The sequence below is a fragment of the Pleurodeles waltl genome, chromosome 5 (assembly GCF_031143425.1).
Source record: "Pleurodeles waltl isolate 20211129_DDA chromosome 5, aPleWal1.hap1.20221129, whole genome shotgun sequence".
Lineage (NCBI taxonomy): Eukaryota > Metazoa > Chordata > Amphibia > Caudata > Salamandridae > Pleurodeles > Pleurodeles waltl.
Window position 1 is genome coordinate 71,984,745 of NC_090444.1, and position 23,791 is coordinate 72,008,535.

The 23,791-nt window shown below is 48.5% G+C and overlaps 1 protein-coding gene across 1 annotated transcript in view; it reads right to left on the reverse strand.

Moving 5' to 3' along the window:
• Nucleotides 1–20,906, reverse strand: part of ATRAID (all-trans retinoic acid induced differentiation factor) — a 92,088-nt gene extending 71,182 nt beyond the window's left edge. The window contains exon 1 of the mRNA XM_069233598.1: nucleotides 20,616–20,906. Within this exon, the coding sequence (XP_069089699.1) occupies nucleotides 20,616–20,729 (114 nt within the window). The 5' untranslated portion in view covers nucleotides 20,730–20,906. The remainder of the gene's footprint in view (nucleotides 1–20,615) is intronic.
• Between the last annotated feature and the right edge of the window lie 2,885 nt (nucleotides 20,907–23,791).

Consider the following 23,791-nt stretch of genomic DNA (forward strand, 5'->3'; position numbering starts at 1 on the left):
GGCTTGGCTGTGCACAAAGGATTTCCGCCGGAAGTGCACAGAGGCCGGAGTAGCTGCAAAAGACGCGGTTCCCAGCAATGCAGTCTGGCGTGGGGAGGCAAGGACTTACCTCCACCAAACTTGGACTGAAGAGTCACTGGACTGTGGGAGTCACTTGGACAGAGTTGCTGGAATCAAGGGACCTTGCTCGTCGTGCTGAGAGGAGACCCAGAGTACCGGTAATGCAGTTCTTTGGTGCCTGCGGTTGCAGGGGGAAGATTCCGTCGACCCACGGGAGATTTCTTTGGAGCTTCTAGTGCAGAGAGGAGGCAGACTACCCCCACAGCATGCACAACCAGGAAAACAGTCGAGAAGGCGGCAGGATCAGCGTTACAGAGTTGCAGAAGTCGTCTTAGCTACTTTGTTGCAGTTTTGCAGGCTTCCAGCGCGGTCAGCAGTCGATTCCTTGGCAGAAGGTGGAGAGAGATGCAGAGGAACTCGGATGAGCTCTTGCATTCGTTATCTAAAGTTTCCCCAGAGACAGAGACCCTAAATAGCCAGAAAAGAGGGTTTGGCTACCTAGGAGAGAGGATAGGCTAGCAACACCTGAAGGAGCCTATCAGAAGGAGTCTCTGACGTCACCTGGTGGCCCTGGCCACTCAGAGCAGTCCAGTGTACCAGCAGCACCTCTGTTTCCAAGATGGCAGAGGTCTGGAGAACACTGGAGGAGCTCTGGACACCTACCAGGGGAGGTGCAGGTCAGGGGAGTGGTCACTCCCCTTTCCTTTGTCCAGTTTCGCGCCAGAGCAGGGCTAAGGGGTCCCTGAACCGGTGTAGACTGGCTTATGCAGAAATGGGCACCAAATGTGCCCATGAAAGCATTTCCAGAGGCTGGGGGAGGCTACTCCTCCCCTGCCCCCGCACTCACAAAGTCCGGGGAATTTGCCGTGAACGATGTGGGGGCACCTTGGCTAGTGCCAGGGTGCCCACACACTAAGTAACTTTGCGCCTAACCTTTACCAGGTAAAGGTTAGACATATAGGTGACTTATAAGTTACTTAAGTGCAGTGTAAAACGGCTGTGAAATAACGTGGACGTTATTTCACTCAGGCTGCAGTGGCAGGCCGGTGTAAGAATTGTCAGAGCTCCCTATGGGTGGCAAAAGAAATGCTGCAGCCCATAGGGATCTCCTGGAACCCCAATACCCTGGGTACCTCAGTACCATATACTAGGGAATTATAAGGGTGTTCCAGTAAGCCAATGTAAATTGGTATAATTGGTCACTAGCCTGTTAGTGACAATTTGAAAGAAATGAGAGAGCATAACCACTGAGGTTCTGATTAGCAGAGCCTCAGTGAGACAGTTAGTCACTACACAGGTAACACATTCAGGCACACTTATGAGAACTGGGGCCCTGGCTGGCAGGGTCCCAGTGACACATACAACTAAAACAACATATATACAGTGAAAAATGGGGGTAACATGCCAGGCAAGATGGTACTTTCCTACAATAACTCACCCAGTTGGATAGAATCTGCACCTTTCAATAGAGAATCATTTAACTTAGTCAGGAGTGCAGCTCACTGGACAAGTCTAAGTTCCCTTATGACAATGATATAATGTAGTGATGATGCTCCTCTGATGCCAGCATGGTGCTTGGTGATCTGTGATGAGATCCCTATGGGCTGCAGCACTTCTTTTGCCACCCATAGGGAGATCTGGCAATTCTTACACAGGCCTGCCAGTGCAGCCTGAGTGAAATAACGTCCACGTTATTTCACAGCCATTTACCACTGCACTTAAGTAACTTATAAGTCACCTATATGTCTAACCTTCACCTGGTGAAGGTTGGGCGCAAAGTTACTTAGTGTGTGGGCACCCTGGCACTAGCCAAGGTGCCCCCACATCGTTCACGGCAAATTCCCCGGACTTTGTGAGTGCGGGGACACCATTACAAGCGTGCACTGTACATAGGTCACTGCCTATGGACAGCGTCACAATGGTAACTCCGAAAATGGCCATGTAATATGTCTAAGATGCCAGGATGGCATTGGGGTGACAATTCCATGATCCCCCGGGTCTCTAGCACAGAACCCGGGTACTGCCAAACTACCTTTCTGGGGTTTTCACTGCAGCTGCTGCCAACCCCTCAGACAGGTTTCTGCCCTCCTGGGGTCCAGGCAGGCCTGGCCCAGGAAGGCAGAACAAAGGACTTCCTCTGAGAGAGGGTGTTACACCCTCTTCCTTTGGAAATAGGTGTCAGGGCTGGGGAGGAGTAGCCTCCCCCAGCCTCTGGAAATGCTTTGATGGGCACAGATGGTGCCCATCTCTGCATAAGCCAGTCTACACCGGTTCAGGGATCCCCCAGCCCTGCTCTGGCACGAAACTGGACAAAGGAAAGGGGAGTGACCACTCCCCTGACCTGCACCTCCCAGGGGAGGTGCCCAGAGCTCCTCCAGTGTGCCCCAGACCTCTGCCATCTTGGATTCAGAGGTGTGCTGGCACACTGGACTGCTCTGAGTGGCCAGGGCCACCAGGTGACGTCAGACTCCTTCTGATAGGCTCTTACCTCTGTCAGTAGCCAATCCTCCTTCCTAAGTAGCCAAACCTCCTTTTCTGGCTATTTAGGGTCTCTGCTTTGGGTAATTCTTTAGATAACGAATGCAAGAGCTCACCAGAGTTCCTCTGCATCTCTCTCTTCACTTTCTGCCAAAGGATCGACCGCTGACTGCTCAGGACCCCTGCAAAACCGCAACAAAGTAGCCAGACGACTACTAGCAACCTTGTATCGCTTCATCCTGCCGGCTTTCTCGACTGTTTCCAGGTGGTGCATGCTCTTGGGGTAGCATACCTCCTTCTTGCACCAGGAGCTCTGAAGAAATCTCCTGTGGGTCGACGGAATCTTCCCCTGCAACTGCAGGCAACAAAAGACTGCATCACCGGTCCTCTGGGTCCCCTCTCAGCACGACGAGTGTGGTCCCTGGCACTCAGCAACTCTGTCCAAGTGACTCCCACAGTCCAGTGACTCTTCAGTCCAAGTTTGGTGGAGGTAAGTCCTTGCCTCCCCACGTTCGAATGCATTGCTGCGTGATTTGCAGCTGCTCCGGCTCCTGTGCACTCTTCCAGGATTTCCTTCATGCACAGCCAAGCCTGGGTCCCCGACACTCTAACCTGCAGTGCACAACCTTCTGAGTTGTCCTCCGGCGTCGTGAGACTCCCTTTTGTGACTTTGCATGGACTCTGGTTCACTCATCTTCCAAGTGCCTGTTCCGGTACTTCTGCGGGTGCTGCCTGCTTCTGTGAGGGCTCCCTGACTTGCTGGGCGCCACCTCTGTCTCCTCATCCAAGTGGCAACATCCTGGTCCCTCCTGGGCCACAGCAGCATCCAAAAACCCTAACCGCGACCCTTGCAGCTAGCAAGGCTTGTTTGCGGTCTTTCTGCGTGGGAACACCTCTGCAAGCTTCTTCACGACGTGGGACATCCATCCTCCAAAGGGGAAGTTCCTAGTCCTCTTCGTTCTTGCAAAACACCAAGCTTCTTCCATACGGTGGCAGCTTCCTTGCACCCTCAGCTGGCATTTCCTGGGCTTCTGCCCACTCTCAACAATTTCACGACTCTTGGACTTAGTCCCCTTGTCTTACAGGTACTCAGGTCCGGAAATCCACTGTTGTTGCTTTGCTGGTGTTGGTTTTCCTTGCAGAATTCCCCTATGACGACTTCTGTGCTCTCTGGGGGTTGTAGGTGCACTTTACACCTACCTTACAGGGTCTTGGGGTGGGCTATTTTTCTAACCCTCACTGTTTTCTTACAGTCCCAGGGACCCTCTACAAGCTCACATAGGTTTGGGGTCCATTCGTGGTTCGCATTCCACTTTTGGAGTATATGGTTTGTGTTGCCCCTATACCTATGTGCTCCTATTGCAATCTATTGTAACTTTACACTGCTTGCATTACTTCCTTTTGCTATTACTGCATAATTTTGGTATTGTGTACATGTATCTTGTGTATATATCTCATTCTCATACTGAGGGTACTCACTGAGATACTTTTGGCATATTGTCAAAAAAATAAAGTACCTTTATTTTTAGTATATCTGTGTATTGTGTTTTCTTATGATACTGTGCATATGACACCAGTGGTATAGTAGGAGCTTTACATGTCTCCTAGTTCAGCCTAAGCTGCTTTGCCATAGCTACCTTCTATCAGCCTAAGCTGCTAGAAACACCTCTTCTACACTAATAAGGGATAACTGGACCTGGCACAAGGTGTAAGTACCTCTGGTACCCACTACAAGCCAGGCCAGTCTCCTACAATGTAAGAGAACATTGTTCAGGCAAGGGTATGTAGGAATGATAATGATGTCAAAGGCTGCTTTACAGAATTATAGAATGGTGTCTGACAGCAACGCTGTGCTAATATGTACTGTGCTGCACCTCAGCTGGGATATGATGGCTAAGGCAGAATGGATTGGTCTGCTAAGAGACATAGTTGAGCTTGGGCATGTGTCCTGGGGTCCTTGCAATATGGATATGACTTAGGCTGTGTAGCTGTAATCAGCTGGTGATTGCTTCTGCTCTCAGTGGATGGTGATGTATTTGACCCTGTACATAAAATGATCACAGTATGTTAACACCACTTGGGGTGTACCTGCTTGTGCAAATACAGAATCCATGCTTCACCAACATCCACCCATCATGCAGCTGCATCATACTGAGATGGAGATGCTGAGCTACAGCTCAATGGTTATTTATAGGGGTCTATCATCCTGCAAATTCACACATTTTTGCCTTCCAATTGTTTTCCCCATAAGAGCCACCAGAATTTGGCGAGCTTTATAGCTATTAAGTTGAGGGCTATGCTGGGACAAGTTGCTTGTCATCAGCCTCATTCCAAGATGGTTATTCACCCAGCGATGCATGCATCCATGCCCTACGACAATGGCAGACCTGCCAATCATGGAGAAAGCAGGGAGGTACCAACAAATCTGTTCTACTGAAGAAAGGTATGCCACACCCTTTCTGGTCACAGCCTCGGTTCACCTCTGTGGTAGCACTAACAGATACTGGACATCAGCAGACACCGCAGACAAAAGCCAAGATTCAGCTGCAAAGGTCAGATGCCCACTCTTCCGATTACTTTTTTACAATATGATCGGAGGGAAATATCGTCAGGTGCTGGGGCACCGTTGCCCTTCATGGTGCCAATCACAACCGGTTTCATCTACAGATATATTTTACTAAACAAAATATTGTTTGATTAGAACAGCACTTAAAATACATCAGGGAACCTGACTTGATTGTTCCTGTGCTGTACTACAAACTTAGCTACCACCGCTTTAATCGCACACTCTGATCACCTCCTCGATTTGTTTCTATCGCCTTAATTTACAGAGTAATTTATTTTGCTCAAATGATTTGCATTTTCTCTATGAAGAGATTTCATCTCTTCTAACCCTCGCCTCAAACTTATTTAACGTTCCTCAAAATCATTCTCAACGAACATTTCTCTCTGCTGCATTTCTTCCTAAATCAGCTCACTCTCAAACAATTGATTTTCTAAACATATAGAACTGGGAGGCCCAACTGCTTAAGAAGTTTACTATTTCCTACAGATGGGCACACAATGCCCCAAATATGTTCAATGAGCAGTCCCTCCCATTCCATATACCATGGATATTTATTTCAGAGAGAAAGATCGTATTCACTTATGCACAACTAATTCGGCATCTACTCCCCCCAACTCCACCTTTCAACCCAATCTAGCACGGAAATATATGCTCTAATAATTATGGCCTTGAACTGGTAACTTTTCCTGTCTCCATCTGCCTCCCAAGATGCCGCTTCCTGGATAACAATCTCTGTGATACTTTATTTCTCCTCCTCACTCGTGATCTAGGGCAAAACAAATCTATCTGGCATATTTAGTTCTTTTGAATGTTTTCTGATGATCAGAGCCATACCCAAAATCTATTCGGGGTCCCAGTGACAATTCAATAGCTGTGGTACAGAACCCGAAAGCAGAAACTGACATCCCCACAATTCCAAAGAGCACTGCATCCCCCCCCCCCCCCCCCCGCCCCCCATGCTAGCAACCCTCGGCGGCTGCACCACACCAATCACATTTTGGAGTATTATTTTGCTTAATCCTGCGACGTTAGCTTTCAAAACCCGTATTTCTCTGCTAAGCCAATGTGTCTTCTTAGTGTTAATCTTTATTTCCCACATCCATGCACGTTCGGTTTTACTTCCCAGAATCACGGAGACTTGTTCTCTTGCAGCTCCCACGGTCTTTAGGTCAGCAAACCAATATGCAGCATTCATTTCCTTCCTCAATTATCTGATGTTGTTAACTCCCACCAACCCCCACTAAAAGATGTATGTAGTGTCTAATATAACCCTTCTGCATTATTATGTTGCCGGCTAGCATTTCCTGCTGTTATCAACATACCAGGTACTTTGCATTTCAATAGAAGTCCTTGCTGCGACCTCCTCATACATGTTCTCTTACTTCACTGTCTCCAAGAACCGCCTGCGCCACCTTCGCAGACCTACCAAAGAAAGCCATTGTTGCCCTTCTCGAGCTACTTATATCCTGGATGTAACCCTTGGTTCTGACCACGCAAGCATGACAACCGCCAGAACAGGTGTCAATATTTCACCAGTCAGCCATAATCATCAGTGCCTCTAGTTAATGCACTGTCTTAACTGTAATGGGCCAAGTGAATTCAGCAAATTAGTCCAAACAAGAATGCAGTTCTTGACAAAATTTGGGGTGTATGTCAAAGGTCAAAAATATGATGCGAAAACCGTTCTTGTGTATCCCATCCGATTGCTGAAAACCCAGATTTGCTGCGCCAGACTTCTGTCTCTGAAATCACCGCGAGTACAGGACCTGCCTCAAACTGGAATTTAGTGTTTTGATGTGAGAGGACACTTGGGTTACCATAGTGCATTACCATTACACACACATATACATATATATGCATACATACTCCCCATCCCTCCCTCACAGCCCAAGTTGAGTGTGACCCACGGGAACAAGGTTAGCTCAGGAACCTTCACACCACAGGGCTCAATCCCATCCACTAGCTTGTGCAAGGTACAAATGTGGCATCTCCAGGCACCCACTTCAGAACTCTTTCTGGTCATGAGGAAGAACAGAAGACGACTGGACCCGTGTGCTATCTGTGACCTACCAAGAGCTTGGAAGGCTGGACGTGCTCTGTAGGAAGTTGGCTCTGTATGTGCTATTTCAAAGTAAGGAATAGCATGCACAGAGTCCAAGGGTTCCCCTTAGAGGTAAGATAGTGGCAAAAAGAGATAATACTAATGCTCTATTTTGTGGTAGTGTGGTCGAGCAGTAGGCTTATCCAAGGAGTAGTGTTAAGCATTTGTTGTACATACACATAGGCAATAAATGAGGTACACACACTCAGAGACAAATCCAGCCAATAGGTTTTTGTATAGAAAAATATCTTTTCTTAGTTTATTTTAAGAACCACAGGTTCAAATTCTACATGTAATATCTCGTTCGAAAGGTATTGCAGGTAAGTACTTTAGGAACTTCAAATCATCAAAATTGCATGTATACTTTTCAAGTTATTCACAAATAGCTGTTTTAAAAGTGGACACAGTGCAATTTTCACAGTTCCTAGGGGAGGTAAGTATTTGTTAGGTTAACCAGGTAAGTAAGACACTTACAGGGCTTAGTTCTTGGTCCAAGGTAGCCCACCGTTGGGGGTTCAGAGCAACCCCAAAGTCACCACACCAGCAGCTCAGGGCCGGTCAGGTGCAGAGTTCAAAGTGGTGCCCAAAACACGTAGGCTAGAATGGAGAGAAGGGGGTGCCCCGGTTCCGGTCTGCTTGCAGGTAAGTACCCGCGTCTTCGGAGGGCAGACCAGGGGGGTTTTGTAGGGCACCGGGGGGGACACAAGCCCACACAGAAATTTCACCCTCAGCGGCGCGGGGGCGGCCGGGTGCAGTGTAGAAACCAGCGTCGGGTTCGCAATGTTAGTCTATGAGAGATCTCGGGATCTCTTCAGCGCTGCAGGCAGGCAAGGGGGGGATTCCTCGGGGAAACCTCCACTTGGGCAAGGGAGAGGGACTCCTGGGGGTCACTTCTCCAGTGAAAGTCCGGTCCTTCAGGTCCTGGGGGCTGCGGGTGCAGGGTCTCTCCCAGGCGTCGGGACTTTTAGGTTCAAAGAGTCGCGGTCAGGGGAAGCCTCGGGATTCCCTCTGCAGGCGGCGCTGTGGGGGCTCAGGGGGGACAGGTTTTGGTACTCACAGTATCAGAGTAGTCCTGGGGTCCCTCCTGAGGTGTTGGATCGCCACCAGCCGAGTCGGGGTCGCCGGGTGCAGTGTTGCAAGTCTCACGCTTCTTGCGGGGAGCTTACAGGGTTCTTTAAAGTTGCTGGAAACAAAGTTGCAGCTTTTCTTGGAGCAGGTCCGCTGTCCTCGGGAGTTTCTTGTCTTTTCGAAGCAGGGGCAGTCCTCAGAGGATGTCGAGGTCGCTGGTCCCTTTGGAAGGCGTCGCTGGAGCAGGATCTTTGGAAGGCAGGAGACAGGCCGGTGAGTTTCTGGAGCCAAGGCAGTTGTCGTCTTCTGGTCTTCCGCTGCAGGGGTTTTCAGCTGGGCAGTCCTTCTTCTTGTAGTTGCAGGAATCTAATTTTCTAGGGTTCAGGGTAGCCCTTAAATACTAAATTTAAGGGCGTGTTTAGGTCTGGGGGGTTAGTAGCCAATGGCTACTAGCCCTGAGGGTGGGTACACCCTCTTTGTGCCTCCTCCCAAGGGGAGGGGGTCACAATCCTAACCCTATTGGGGGAATCCTCCATCTGCAAGATGGAGGATTTCTAAAAGTTAGAGTCACTTCAGCTCAGGACACCTTAGGGGCTGTCCTGACTGGCCAGTGACTCCTCCTTGTTTTTCTCATTATCTTCTCCGGCCTTGCCGCCAAAAGTGGGGCCTGGCCGGAGGGGGCGGGCAACTCCACTAGCTGGAGTGTCCTGCTGGGTTGGCACAAAGGAGGTGAGCCTTTGAGGCTCACCGCCAGGTGTGACAATTCCTGCCTGGGGGAGGTGTTAGCATCTCCACCCAGTGCAGGCTTTGTTACTGGCCTCAGAGTGACAAAGGCACTCTCCCCATGGGGCCAGCAACATGTCTCGGTTTGTGGCAGGCTGCTAAAACTAGTCAGCCTACACAGATAGTCGGTTAAGTTTCAGGGGGCACCTCTAAGGTGCCCTCTGGGGTGTATTTTACAATAAAATGTACACTGGCATCAGTGTGCATTTATTGTGCTGAGAAGTTTGATACCAAACTTCCCAGTTTTCAGTGTAGCCATTATGGTGCTGTGGAGTTCGTGTTTGACAAACTCCCAGACCATATACTCTTATGGCTACCCTGCACTTACAATGTCTAAGGTTTTGTTTAGACACTGTAGGGGTACCATGCTCATGCACTGGTACCCTCACCTATGGTATAGTGCACCCTGCCTTAGGGCTGTAAGGCCTGCTAGAGGGGTGTCTTACCTATACTGCATAGGCAGTGAGAGGCTGGCATGGCACCCTGAGGGGAGTGCCATGTCGACTTACTCGTTTTGTCCTCACTAGCACACACAAGCTGGCAAGCAGTGTGTCTGTGCTGGGTGAGAGGTCTCCAGGGTGGCATAAGACATGCTGCAGCCCTTAGAGACCTTCCTTGGCATCAGGGCCCTTGGTACTAGGAGTACCAGTTACAAGGGACTTATCTGGATGCCAGGGTCTGCCAATTGTGGATACAAAAGTACAGGTTAGGGAAAGAACACTGGTGCTGGGGCCTGGTTAGCAGGCCTCAGCACACTTTCAATTGTAAACATAGCATCAGCAAAGGCAAAAAGTCAGGGGGCAACCATGCCAAGGAGGCATTTCCTTACACAACCCCCCCCCCCCAAACGAAAGAGGATGAGACTAACCTTTCCCAAGAGAGTCTTCATTTTCTAAGTGGAAGAACCTGGAAAGGCCATCTGCATTGGCATGGGCAGTCCCAGGTCTGTGTTCCACTATAAAGTCCATTCCCTGTAGGGAGATGGACCACCTCAACAGTTTAGGATTTTCACCTTTCATTTGCATCAGCCATTTGAGAGGTCTGTGGTCAGTTTGAACTAGGAAGTGAGTCCCAAAGAGGTATGGTCTCAGCTTCTTCAGGGACCAAACCACAGCAAAGGCCTCCCTCTCAATGGCACTCCAACGCTGCTCCCTGGGGAGTAACCTCCTGCTAATGAAAGCAACAGGCTGGTCAAGGCCATCATCATTTGTTTGGGACAAAACTGCCCCTATCCCATGTTCAGAGGCATCAGTCTGCACAATGAACTGCTTAGAATAATCTGGAGCTTTTAGAACTGGTGCTGAGCACATTGCCTGTTTCAGGGTGTCAAAGGCCTGTTGGCATTCCACAGTCCAGTTCACTTTCTTGGGCATTTTCTTGGAGGTGAGTTCAGTGAGGGCTGTCACAATGGATCCATATCCCTTCACAAACCTCCTGTAATACCCAGTCAAGCCAAGGAATGCCCTGACTTGAGTCTGGGTTTTTGGAGCTACCCAGTCCAGAATAGTCTGGATCTTGGGTTGGAGTGGCTGAACTTGGCCTCCACCTACAAGGTGTCCCAAGTAAACCACAGTTCCCTGCCCTATCTGGCATTTGGATGCCTTGATAGAGAGGCCTGCAGATTGCAGAGCCTTCAAAACCTTCCTCAGGTGGACCAGGTGATCCTGCCAGGTGGAGCTAAAGACAGCAATATCATCAAGATAAGCTGTGCTAAAGGACTCCAAGCCAGCAAGGACTTGATTCACCAACCTTTGGAAGGTGGCAGGGGCATTCTTTAAACCAAAGGGCATAACAGTAAACTGATAATGCCCATCAGGTGTGGAGAATGCTGTTTTCTCTTTTGCTCCAGGTGCCATTTTTATTTGCCAGTACCCTGCTGTCAAGTCAAAGGTACTTAGGAATTTGGCAGCACCTAATTTGTCTATGAGCTCATCAGCTCTTGGAATTGGATGAGCATCTGTCTTGGTGACAGAATTGAGCCCTCTGTAGTCCACACAAAACCTCATCTCTTTCTTTCCATCTTTGGTGTGAGGTTTGGGGACTAAGACCACTGGGCTAGCCCAGGGGCTGTCAGAGCGCTCAATTACTCCCAATTCCAGCATCTTGTGGACTTCCACCTTGATGCTTTCCTTAACATGGTCAGACTGTCTAAAGATTTTGTTCTTGACAGGCATGCTGTCTCCTGTGTCCACATCATGGGTACACAGGTGTGTCTGACCAGGGGTTAAGGAGAAGAGTTCAGGAAACTGTTGTAGGACTCTCCTACAATCAGCTTGCTGTTGGCCAGAGAGGGTGTCTGAGTAGATCACTCCATCTACTGTGCCATCTTTTGGGTCTGATGACAGAAGATCAGGGAGAGGTTCACTCTCTGCCTCCTGATCCTCATCTGTTACCATCAACAGATTCACATCAGCCCTGTCATGGAAGAGCTTAAGGCGGTTCACATGGATCACCCTCTTGGGGCTCCTGCTTGTGCCCAGGTCCACCAGGTAGGTGACCTGACTCTTCCTTTCTAGTACTGGGTAAGGGCCACTCCATTTGTCCTGGAGTGCCCTGGGAGCCACAGGCTCCAGAACCCAGACTTTCTGCCCTGGTTGGAACTCAACCAGTGCAGCCTTTTGGTCATACCAAAACTTCTGGAGTTGTTGGCTAGCCTCAAGGTTTTTGGTTGCCTTTTCCATGTACTCTGCCATTCTAGAGCGAAGGCCAAGTACATAGTCCACTATGTCCTGTTTAGGCTCATGGAGAGGTCTCTCCCAGCCTTCTTTAACAAGAGCAAGTGGTCCCCTTACAGGATGACCAAACAGAAGTTCAAAGGGTGAGAATCCTACTCCCTTCTGTGGCACCTCTCTGTAAGCGAAAAGCAGGCATGGCAAGAGGACATCCCATCTCCTTTTGAGTTTTTCTGGGAGCCCCATGATCATGCCTTTTAATGTCTTGTTGAATCTCTCAACTAAGCCATTAGTTTGTGGATGGTATGGTGTAGTGAATTTATAAGTCACCCCACACTCATTCCACATGTGCTTTAGGTATGCTGACATGAAGTTGGTACCTCTGTCAGACACCACCTCCTTAGGGAAACCCACTCTGGTAAAGATGCCAATGAGGGCCTTGGCTACTGCAGGGGCAGTAGTCGACCTAAGGGGAATAGCTTCAGGATACCTGGTAGCATGATCCACTACTACCAGGATATACATATTTCCTGAGGCTGTGGGAGGTTCTAGTGGACCAACTATGTCCACACCCACTCTTTCAAAGGGAACCCCCACCACTGGAAGTGGAATGAGGGGGGCCTTTGGATGCCCACCTGTCTTACCACTGGCTTGACAGGTGGGGCAGGAGAGGCAAAACTCCTTAACCATGTTGGACATATTGGGCCAGTAGAAGTGGTTGACTAACCTCTCCCACGTCTTGGTTTGTCCCAAATGTCCAGCAAGGGGAATGTCATGGGCCAATGTTAGGATGAACTTCCTGAACAGCTGAGGCACTACCACTCTCCTAGTGGCACCAGGTTTGGGGTCTCTGGCCTCAGTGTACAGGAGTCCATCTTCCCAATAGACCCTATGTGTTCCATTTTTCTCGCCTTTGGACTCTTCAGCAGCTTGCTGCCTAAGGCCTTCAAGAGAGGGACAGGTTTATTGTCCCTTACACAGCTCCTCCCTTGAGGGTCCCCCTGGGCCCAAGAGCTCAACCTGGTAAGGTTCAAGCTCCAAAGGCTCAGTTCCCTCAGAGGGCAGAACTTCTTCCTGAGAAGAGAGGTTCCCTTTCTTTTGCTGTGTTGCAGTTGGTTTCCCAACTGACTTTCCTGTTCTCTTGGTAGGCTGGGCCATTCTTCCAGACTCCAGCTCTACTTGTTCACCCTGTGCCTTGCATTGTGCTCTTGTTTTCACACACACCAGTTCAGGGATACCCAGCATTGCTGCATGGGTTTTTAGTTCTACCTCAGCCCATGCTGAGGACTCCAGGTCATTTCCAAGCAGACAGTCCACTGGGATATTTGAGGAGACCACCACCTGTTTCAGGCCATTGACCCCTCCCCATTCTAAAGTAACCATTGCCATGGGATGTACTTTTCTCTGATTGTCAGCGTTGGTGACTGAGTAAGTTTTTCCAGTCAGGTATTGGCCAGGGGAAACCAGTTTCTCTGTCACCATGGTGACACTGGCACCTGTATCCCTCAGGCCCTCTATTCTAGTCCCATTAATTAAGAGTTGCTGTCTGTATTTTTGCATGTTAGGCGGCCAGACAGCTAGTGTGGCTAAATCCACCCCACCCTCAGAAACTAGAATAGCTTCAGTGTGGACCCTGATTTGCTCTGGGCACACTGTTGATCCCACTTGGAGACTAGCCATACCAGTGTTACCTGGATGGGAGTTTGGAGTGGAACCTTTCTTGGGACAGGCCTTGTCTCCAGTTTGGTGTCCATGCTGTTTACAGCTATGACACCAGGCCTTTTTGGGATCAAAGTTTTTACCCTTGTACCCATTGTTTTGTGAAGAGGCTCTGGGCCCACCCTCCTGTGCAGGTTTTTGGGGGCCTGTAGAAGACTCTTTACTATTTTTAGTTTTGGCTGTCTCATCACCCTTCCCCTGGGGAGTCTTTGTGACCCCTTTCTTTTGGTCACCCCCTGTTGAAGTCTTGGACACCCTTGTCTTGACCCAATGGTCCGCCTTCTTTCCCAATTCTTGGGGAGAAATTGGTCCTAGGTCTACCAGATGCTGATGCAGTTTATCATTGAAACAATTACTTAACAGGTGTTCCTTCACAAATAAATTGTACAGCCCATCATAATTACTTACACCACTGCCTTGAATCCAACCATCTAGTGTTTTCACTGAGTAGTCAACAAAGTCAACCCAGGTCTGGCTCGAGGATTTTTGAGCCCCCCTGAACCTAATCCTGTACTCCTCAGTGGAGAATCCAAAGCCCTCAATCAGGGTACCCTTCATGAGGTCATAAGATTCTGCATCTTTTCCAGAGAGTGTGAGGAGTCTATCCCTACACTTTCCAGTGAACATTTCCCAAAGGAGAGCACCCCAGTGAGATCTGTTCACTTTTCTGGTTACACAAGCCCTCTCAAAAGCTGTGAACCACTTGGTGATGTCATCACCATCTTCAAATTTTGTCACAATCCCTTTGGGGATTTTTAACATGTCAGGAGAATCTCTGACCCTATTTATATTGCTGCCACCATTGATGGGTCCTAGGCCCATCTCTTGTCTTTCCCTTTCTATGGCTAGGAGCTGTCTCTCTAAAGCCAATCTTTTGGCCATCCTGGCTAACAGGAGGTCATCTTCACTGAGAGCATCCTCAGTGATTTCAGAAATGTGGGACCCTCCTGTGAGGGACTCACTATTTCTGACTAACACAGTTGGAGACAGGACTTGAGGGGTCCTGTTCTCCCTATTTAGGACTGGAGGAGGGACATTGGCCTCCAAGTCACTAATTTCTTCCTCTGTGAGGTCATCATCAGAGGGGTTGGCTTTTTCAAACTCTGCCAACAGCTCCTGGAGCTGAATTTTGGTAGGTCTGGAGCCAATGGTTATTTTCTTTATATTACAGAGAGACCTTAGCTCCCTCATCTTAAGATGGAGGTAAGGTGTGGTGTCGAGTTCCACCACCTGCATCTCTGTATCAGACATTATTCTGCTAAGAGTTGGAATACTTTTTAAAGAATCTAAAACTGTTTCTAGAATCTAATTTCAAACTTTTAACAAACTTTTAAACTCTAAAAGACAATGCTAAACAGGGACTTAACACACAAGGCCCTAGCAGGACTTTTAAGAATTTAGAAAAATTTCAAATTGCAAAAATGAATTTCTAATGACAATTTTGGAATTTGTCGTGTGATCAGGTATTGGCTGAGTAGTCCAGCAAATGCAAAGTCTTGTACCCCACCGCTGATCCACCAATGTAGGAAGTTGGCTCTGTATGTGCTATTTCAAAGTAAGGAATAGCATGCACAGAGTCCAAGGGTTCCCCTTAGAGGTAAGATAGTGGCAAAAAGAGATAATACTAATGCTCTATTTTGTGGTAGTGTGGTCGAGCAGTAGGCTTATCCAAGGAGTAGTGTTAAGCATTTGTTGTACATACACATAGGCAATAAATGAGGTACACACACTCAGAGACAAATCCAGCCAATAGGTTTTTGTATAGAAAAATATCTTTTCTTAGTTTATTTTAAGAACCACAGGTTCAAATTCTACATGTAATATCTCGTTCGAAAGGTATTGCAGGTAAGTACTTTAGGAACTTCAAATCATCAAAATTGCATGTATACTTTTCAAGTTATTCACAAATAGCTGTTTTAAAAGTGGACACAGTGCAATTTTCACAGTTCCTAGGGGAGGTAAGTATTTGTTAGGTTAACCAGGTAAGTAAGACACTTACAGGGCTTAGTTCTTGGTCCAAGGTAGCCCACCGTTGGGGGTTCAGAGCAACCCCAAAGTCACCACACCAGCAGCTCAGGGCCGGTCAGGTGCAGAGTTCAAAGTGGTGCCCAAAACACGTAGGCTAGAATGGAGAGAAGGGGGTGCCCCGGTTCCGGTCTGCTTGCAGGTAAGTACCCGCGTCTTCGGAGGGCAGACCAGGGGGGTTTTGTAGGGCACCGGGGGGGACACAAGCCCACACAGAAATTTCACCCTCAGCGGCGCGGGGGCGGCCGGGTGCAGTGTAGAAACCAGCGTCGGGTTCGCAATGTTAGTCTATGAGAGATCTCGGGATCTCTTCAGCGCTGCAGGCAGGCAAGGGGGGGATTCCTCGGGGAAACCTCCACTTGGGCAAGGGAGAGGGACTCCTGGGGGTCACTTCTCCAGTGAAAGTCCGGTCCTTCAGGTCCTGGGGGCTGCGGGTGCAGGGTCTCTCCCAGGCGTCGGGACTTTTAGGTTCAAAGAGTCGCGGTCAGGGGAAGCCTCGGGATTCCCTCTGCAGGCGGCGCTGTGGGGGCTCAGGGGGGACAGGTTTTGGTACTCACAGTATCAGAGTAGTCCTGGGGTCCCTCCTGAGGTGTTGGATCGCCACCAGCCGAGTCGGGGTCGCCGGGTGCAGTGTTGCAAGTCTCACGCTTCTTGCGGGGAGCTTACAGGGTTCTTTAAAGTTGCTGGAAACAAAGTTGCAGCTTTTCTTGGAGCAGGTCCGCTGTCCTCGGGAGTTTCTTGTCTTTTCGAAGCAGGGGCAGTCCTCAGAGGATGTCGAGGTCGCTGGTCCCTTTGGAAGGCGTCGCTGGAGCAGGATCTTTGGAAGGCAGGAGACAGGCCGGTGAGTTTCTGGAGCCAAGGCAGTTGTCGTCTTCTGGTCTTCCGCTGCAGGGGTTTTCAGCTGGGCAGTCCTTCTTCTTGTAGTTGCAGGAATCTAATTTTCTAGGGTTCAGGGTAGCCCTTAAATACTAAATTTAAGGGCGTGTTTAGGTCTGGGGGGTTAGTAGCCAATGGCTACTAGCCCTGAGGGTGGGTACACCCTCTTTGTGCCTCCTCCCAAGGGGAGGGGGTCACAATCCTAACCCTATTGGGGGAATCCTCCATCTGCAAGATGGAGGATTTCTAAAAGTTAGAGTCACTTCAGCTCAGGACACCTTAGGGGCTGTCCTGACTGGCCAGTGACTCCTCCTTGTTTTTCTCATTATCTTCTCCGGCCTTGCCGCCAAAAGTGGGGCCTGGCCGGAGGGGGCAGGCAACTCCACTAGCTGGAGTGTCCTGCTGGGTTGGCACAAAGGAGGTGAGCCTTTGAGGCTCACCGCCAGGTGTGACAATTCCTGCCTGGGGGAGGTGTTAGCATCTCCACCCAGTGCAGGCTTTGTTACTGGCCTCAGAGTGACAAAGGCACTCTCCCCATGGGGCCAGCAACATGTCTCGGTTTGTGGCAGGCTGCTAAAACTAGTCAGCCTACACAGATAGTCGGTTAAGTTTCAGGGGGCACCTCTAAGGTGCCCTCTGGGGTGTATTTTACAATAAAATGTACACTGGCATCAGTGTGCATTTATTGTGCTGAGAAGTTTGATACCAAACTTCCCAGTTTTCAGTGTAGCCATTATGGTGCTGTGGAGTTCGTGTTTGACAAACTCCCAGACCATATACTCTTATGGCTACCCTGCACTTACAATGTCTAAGGTTTTGTTTAGACACTGTAGGGGTACCATGCTCATGCACTGGTACCCTCACCTATGGTATAGTGCACCCTGCCTTAGGGCTGTAAGGCCTGCTAGAGGGGTGTCTTACCTATACTGCATAGGCAGTGAGAGGCTGGCATGGCACCCTGAGGGGAGTGCCATGTCGACTTACTCGTTTTGTCCTCACTAGCACACACAAGCTGGCAAGCAGTGTGTCTGTGCTGGGTGAGAGGTCTCCAGGGTGGCATAAGACATGCTGCAGCCCTTAGAGACCTTCCTTGGCATCAGGGCCCTTGGTACTAGGAGTACCAGTTACAAGGGACTTATCTGGATGCCAGGGTCTGCCAATTGTGGATACAAAAGTACAGGTTAGGGAAAGAACACTGGTGCTGGGGCCTGGTTAGCAGGCCTCAGCACACTTTCAATTGTAAACATAGCATCAGCAAAGGCAAAAAGTCAGGGGGCAACCATGCCAAGGAGGCATTTCCTTACATGCTCTCTCTCTTATCTAGGTCAAAGAAGTGGACCCCAAGGTTTCATAAGGCTGAACTCTTGTTTAACCTACAGGGACACAAGCTACAAGAGGCATTGTCCTGCAACTGTCAGCTGACCAGTGGCAACCGGACCTGGACTGGACTCCTGTTGGCCTCTGCGTTCCACCATGTGAGTTTTTAATTGCCGTCCTTAAGGGACTTTAGAAGTGTACTACTCTGGTGGATTGGGATGTAGAGGACTAAAGTCAGACGGTAAAATCCTTGACCAGGACGAACCTTATTTATGTATCTGACCCAGCATTAAATTACACCTAGGACTTGTTCTACTGCAACTATTTACCATCATTGGCATGTGCGTTTTCAGCAGTTATTTCTACTTAGAACTTTAAAAATTCATATCCCTGGTTCACCTAGTTGGAATTATGTCATTTTGGTGTCATTTTCTGTATTAAATATTATATTTTTCCAAGTTCTTTGGGGATTTTTATTGCTTTGCATTTTCACTTCATTAAAGTTTTACTACTACAGAAATACCTTACATATTGCTTCTAGGTTAACCCCCGATGCAAATATACAGCAAACGCTCTTAAGAAACTTACAATTCAGACAGCCCTCAAGTTATCATTTAGATGGCATTCTTTGGAATGGGTTCACCTTTCCACAACACAAATATTTCTATCGAATTGAATGTGCTCACCCATACGGGAAACTTGTTCTCCTTCCAAAAACAGTGCTCATCAGTTGCCTTTAATCTGCTCAACCACTGAAATCACACGATTTTATGTTCCTTTGAGTGCCCTCAGGGAAGCACTTTCTACAATCCAAATTACTACTTTTAATTCCTTTCATAAAATTGTTTGTGAATTTGTAACTTTTCCCACAAATTCCTTCAGAGAAGTTAGAATAGTAAATAAGCCTCCTGGACTATCAAGGGGCAGTAGGCTGCACTTTCCCTAAACATGCTATGACTGGTGTTGGTATGGTAGAATTTGACCTCTCCATATGTGCCATACATAATGTTGCCCTGAGGATGCAAGTCAAGGCAACATACAGACCAAAAGGCATTGCGAGGTGGAATTGTCCTAGTTACATCCAACATATCTTTCACATGCAACTAAAGAAACAGGTTTTTGCATAAATAACATTACAAAACTGATGCACAGGAACCCATGTGTGGGCTCAGAGCATTTCATAACACTTCCCATCTCAATGTCATGGTGGGTGAGCGGTCACAACTCATGACCTACACCTGCACCCTTTTCCAAGTTTGCATTAGGGAACTGACTTGTGGATTCCTTTAACCAATCAAAAGCATGGCCTTGAAGGTACCAGCATGCAATGTTTTGTTGGCTCACAAGACAGGGCTCGTACAAGGTGTCACATGACCATACCTCCATCTTTTATAACTGCACACCTCTGTGTAATGATTAGCCCATCCTCTCGGTTTTACTTGCCTTAAACCTACTACTTCCACTACAGCGGTGGGCTAAGGTAGATACAGAACAAGAGGCCATGCCATAACTACCAAGGTTCCTTTGAAATAAGTCCACAGGCCTATCCTAGAAGTATATTCTCCATCCTAAGTTAGTACAGAAATGTCATGAGTTGCTTTGGTTAAATTTCATGAGCTGCTTTGATTCCAGTTGACGTGTTTCTTGAAAGTTTGATGAAACCCTGTGCAAAAATGTAATTTCTGTGAAGAAAATTGAATGTTGAAAGGAAAGCACACAGGGAAGGAAGCATTTGATGCACACTATAAAATGGAACAAGGAGTGTTCAGGTATATAAGTATCAGCCCAAGACAATTAATACGGATTAAATTAATGGAATTAAATTTGAAAACGAAATTGAGAGTCTTGCTAAAATGAATCACATTTGTGAAACAAAATTTTGACTCCAAGTAAAGCCTTTTGAGAAAATAAATGTTTAAGGAAGTAATATGAGATGCCCTCAATGTCTTGTTACAGAATGGTCTTAATTATGCACTGCTAGAGTACAACGGGGAAGCATCGTTTCGCAGGGCAAATATTTGTGTTTCACACCCTACATTTGCAAATCGAAGAATATATGAAGAGCGGTCTGACTGAAGGCGATGTTCAGTGAGAGACAGTCTTCAGCCTTCTAGGGTCCTCCGTGCTGTACATTGATATTAGTCAAATAGCACTGTGGTTCTAATTCCGTCAGGGACGGATCACTCTCGCTGTTACCCCCTAATCTTCTTCCCTCCCTTTCCAGGCCCTTTAAACACGTATTATCTAGCTGGCTAAGCAGACGGGCTCTCTCTCCAGCCCTTAAAATACATTTACAACGCCATCCACAAGGCACTTGCATCATTCCTGCACCCAACCGTAACTCTTTTTTCTCCCAAACCCAGTTCCTTTCATCACTTTGAGGTGACCTTAAGTGGACACACAGCTTTATACCACTAATCAACATAGCACGGGACATCCTCACAGCGTTTTAACGTATCTTAGTCCTGCTGATCTTGGACTTAATGTAGCTGTGCTTTATTTTTTATGTTGCTGACACACATCACGCACTTCTATTATATTCACATATCAGGTGTGCCATGAACAATTAACTCTGTTAAATGTATGGAAACGCTGTATTTATACTGTGCGCGCAAAAATGGTGGGTCACCTGCTGCCAGGGTCAATTTATGCTTACTATTTTGTTTTAAATAATCACAGCAGAGTGCGGGGGGGGGGGGGGGGTTGTGCTACTGAAGACAAAGCACGGACCGGCGTGTTTCCAATACACTCGTGCGGAGGAAGGGTGTTATTATTCTCTGTACGCCACACTCGCATGGGAATAATGTTTTCCAAATCACACACTTCCTTTCAGCCCTGATGGCCCTCAGCGGAGGCACATGGTGTAACGGTAAATACAGCCTCACTCTGCATCCCTGTGGTGTGGACAGGGCCCGTCTCCTCCCTGTGTTAAAGTGACTGCCGCTCTCACCTGCTCCCCGGAGCTCCCGACCTCAGGGAGGCAGCCTACGGCGCCCAGAGCGAGCAGCATGGGGCAGAAAGACGAGAGAAACCACCGCAGAGCCCTTCCGCCTCTGGCAGCCATTTTCCGGGTTTGGAAACATCACGTGACACGCCTGACCCGCCTCACGTGACTTTTGTAGCACGCCTGACTGACCGGCGTCACGTGACCTCAGTAGAATGCCTGCAGCGTCACGCGACCTCAGTAGGCCTGCCCCCTTCTGCACAACAGGTGTACCGTACGTGCCAGGATCCCGTCCGTGGCAGTCCGCAGGTACTTTGTGCGCATGCGTAACATTGTACGCATGCGCACTTTCAGACATTTCAAGCGCGCTATCCACAATAGACCGTTTGCAGTTTATGCGCTTGTGCGCGTGCGCAAAATTGTGCGCATGCGCACTTTCAGCTATTTCAAGCGCGTATCCCCAATAGTCCGCCCGCAGAACCCGGTCTCCCCCCTCGAGGCTGCCCCGCAACGGAACTGCCCTCAAAGCAGAACCCCGTCTCACCCCAGGAGGCTGCCCTGCGGCATCCGCACGCACGCACCGCTGATAGGGCACAAACTGACGAACGAAGGGGATGAGAAGCAGCGGGCGTGCGGATGCCGCAGAGGTGAGCCTCCAGGGGCGGGCATGCGGACGACGGAGCAGCGCGGGAGGATGTCGCAGGGTCCTGGACACCTTCCGCCACCATAGCAGACGCCCCCTTTCCCCGCAGAAGGCTCTCCTCCGCGGCCTCCTCCCGCCCGCCCCGCTAGGGCACAGACGGACGGCGCGGGGATGAGAGCGGCGGGAGGAGAGCCTCCTGGGCCTGCCTATATTTATTTTTTTATTTTTATTTATTTATTTAATGCGTTTTTATATAGCGCGGACTTTTACCCGAAAGTGTCAGAGCGCTTCACAATAGGCAAAGTAAAGATACAAGAGGAGACAAATTACAAGTGAGCCTGTTACAAAAACAAGCGTTAAATTACAAGAGGCAATCGTGATAATTGTGCACGTATCAAGAGCAAAAAATAAACGAGGTAGCAAACGATACGTTATGAGAGGAAAAAGTGACGTGTGCAGGATACAAGAGAAAATAAAGTACGAATAGAGGTAAAAAAGTTGCAATCAATGGTAGACACTCAAAACACTAAAACAATAGTTACGTTACATGAGGCAGTGGTGGCCGTTGTGCATTTATCAAAAGCAAACAAGATATAAGAGGTAGCAAATGATGCGTTGAAAAGGAAAGGTGCCGTGTGCATGTTACAAACGAGTACAAGATACAGGTAGAGGTAAAATACTGCACTAAATGGCAGACACTCAAAACACAAAAACACCCTGGGAAGGCACTTCTATAGGCATGGAGAACAGAATATCCTATAATGGAAGGACTTCCTTCTGAAAACAGAGGGCTTGAATTAACTAAGGAGGTGTCTTTGAAGGAGGAGAGCTTTGAGGTCAGTTTTGAAGGCCTGGGAAGAGGTGGTGGTCCGAAGCTGAGGCGGAAGTGAGTTCCAGATTCTCACCGCGTTGCCTGAAAAGGATTGGGCCATCAATCTTTCCTTCTTGAAAATGGGAGGTTCAAGCAATAACTTTTCTGCATTACGTGAAGGTCTGGAGCCCCCAGAGAGTTTCAGTTTATTCACCAGGTAGCGAGGGGAAGAGGAGTGCAAGGCTTTGTGGGTGATACATGCAGTTTTGTAGATAGATCTTGCCTCTATGAGAAGCCAACGGAGGGTGGATAAAATGGGTGTGATGTGGTCGCTTCTTTTGGCCCCATATATGAAACGCGCTGCTGAACGGAATATATAGCCTTAGTCTCCAGGGTTTCAATCGCTTATGTGTGATGTTTTCAAAATGTCAGTGTAATTGTGTGTGACACTTTCTCGTGAGCAAAACGAAGAGTGGGAAACTTATAAATATCAGAAATTATACCACTTTGAGCAACATCACCTTAAAAATGCTGCAAAGCACTACAAATGGAAGGGCACTAACCAAGTACCCAGTTCACTTAGGCCCATGATCATGATGCGCATAGCTGCCGATGTTTCAGCTTGCTATGTGTGACATTTAATAATTTCCAGGGAATCCTCCACCTGGTTTCCGCCAGCCGGCCCAGCGTGATCACAGCCGCAACACAGGAGCCGGCTCCAAATGGAGCCAGTGGTGTTGCGGCTGTGCGACGGGTGCAGTTGCACCCGTCACGCTTTTCACTGTCTGCATAGCAGACAGTGAAAAGTTGCACAGGCCATGTCAGGGGGCCCATGCACTGCCCATGCCAATGGCATGGGCAGTGCAGGGGCCCCGCAACTCCCAGTACCGCCAGCCTTTTCCTGGCGGTTCAAACTGCCAGGAAAAGGCTGGCAGTAGGGGGACTCGTAATCCCCTGGCCTGGCAGATTAAAACCGCCGGGACTGAAGTGGCAGTAAACCGCCAGTCCCGGCGGTGCGACCGTGGCGCTTCCGCCGCAGTTGTAATGCCATGGGAAGCACCGCCAGCCTGTTGGCGGTGCGTCCGTCGGAACAGCCCTGGCGGTCTTTGACCGCCAGGGTTGTAATGACCCCCATTGTCTGTAATTATACATGACTCCAATAATCCTCCGTCTGTGGTACAAATCCTTGGATGATTAGAGGAAAAAACAGGGAGGGATGTAATGCAAATGTATAGGGTGGAATAATCCTCTCCTCCGTGTCCTTAACAGAATTGAAACTTTTCTTTACGTTAGCTAGGAAATTTCTCAGTCTATGTCAGGACCGGAGGCGAGGATTTTGCACGTTCAAAGCTTACCACTAAGGATGTGGCCTCATGAATAGGTTTGAAATAACATTTCTTTATAGTGGATTCTGAAGACCAGCCGGCCGCATTAATTATATCCTCCAGTCTGTCACCTACCTGGATCACCTTAGAAGCCATAGCACCTCTGGTAGAGTGAGCACAAAAGAGTCAAACATCAATTTCTGCCTCTGCTATAAGCCATCATACCCACCTGGCAATAGACAATGAAGACACTGCCTTATATGGCTTGCTGATGACAATCAATAGTTGTTTCTCACCTGGTGGTCTTATTTTCATTGTCATCTCCTCATACGCCTTCAGACACCTTACTACACAGAGTTTAGGATGACTTTCAAACATAGGAGATGATACCGACCTGGTATTT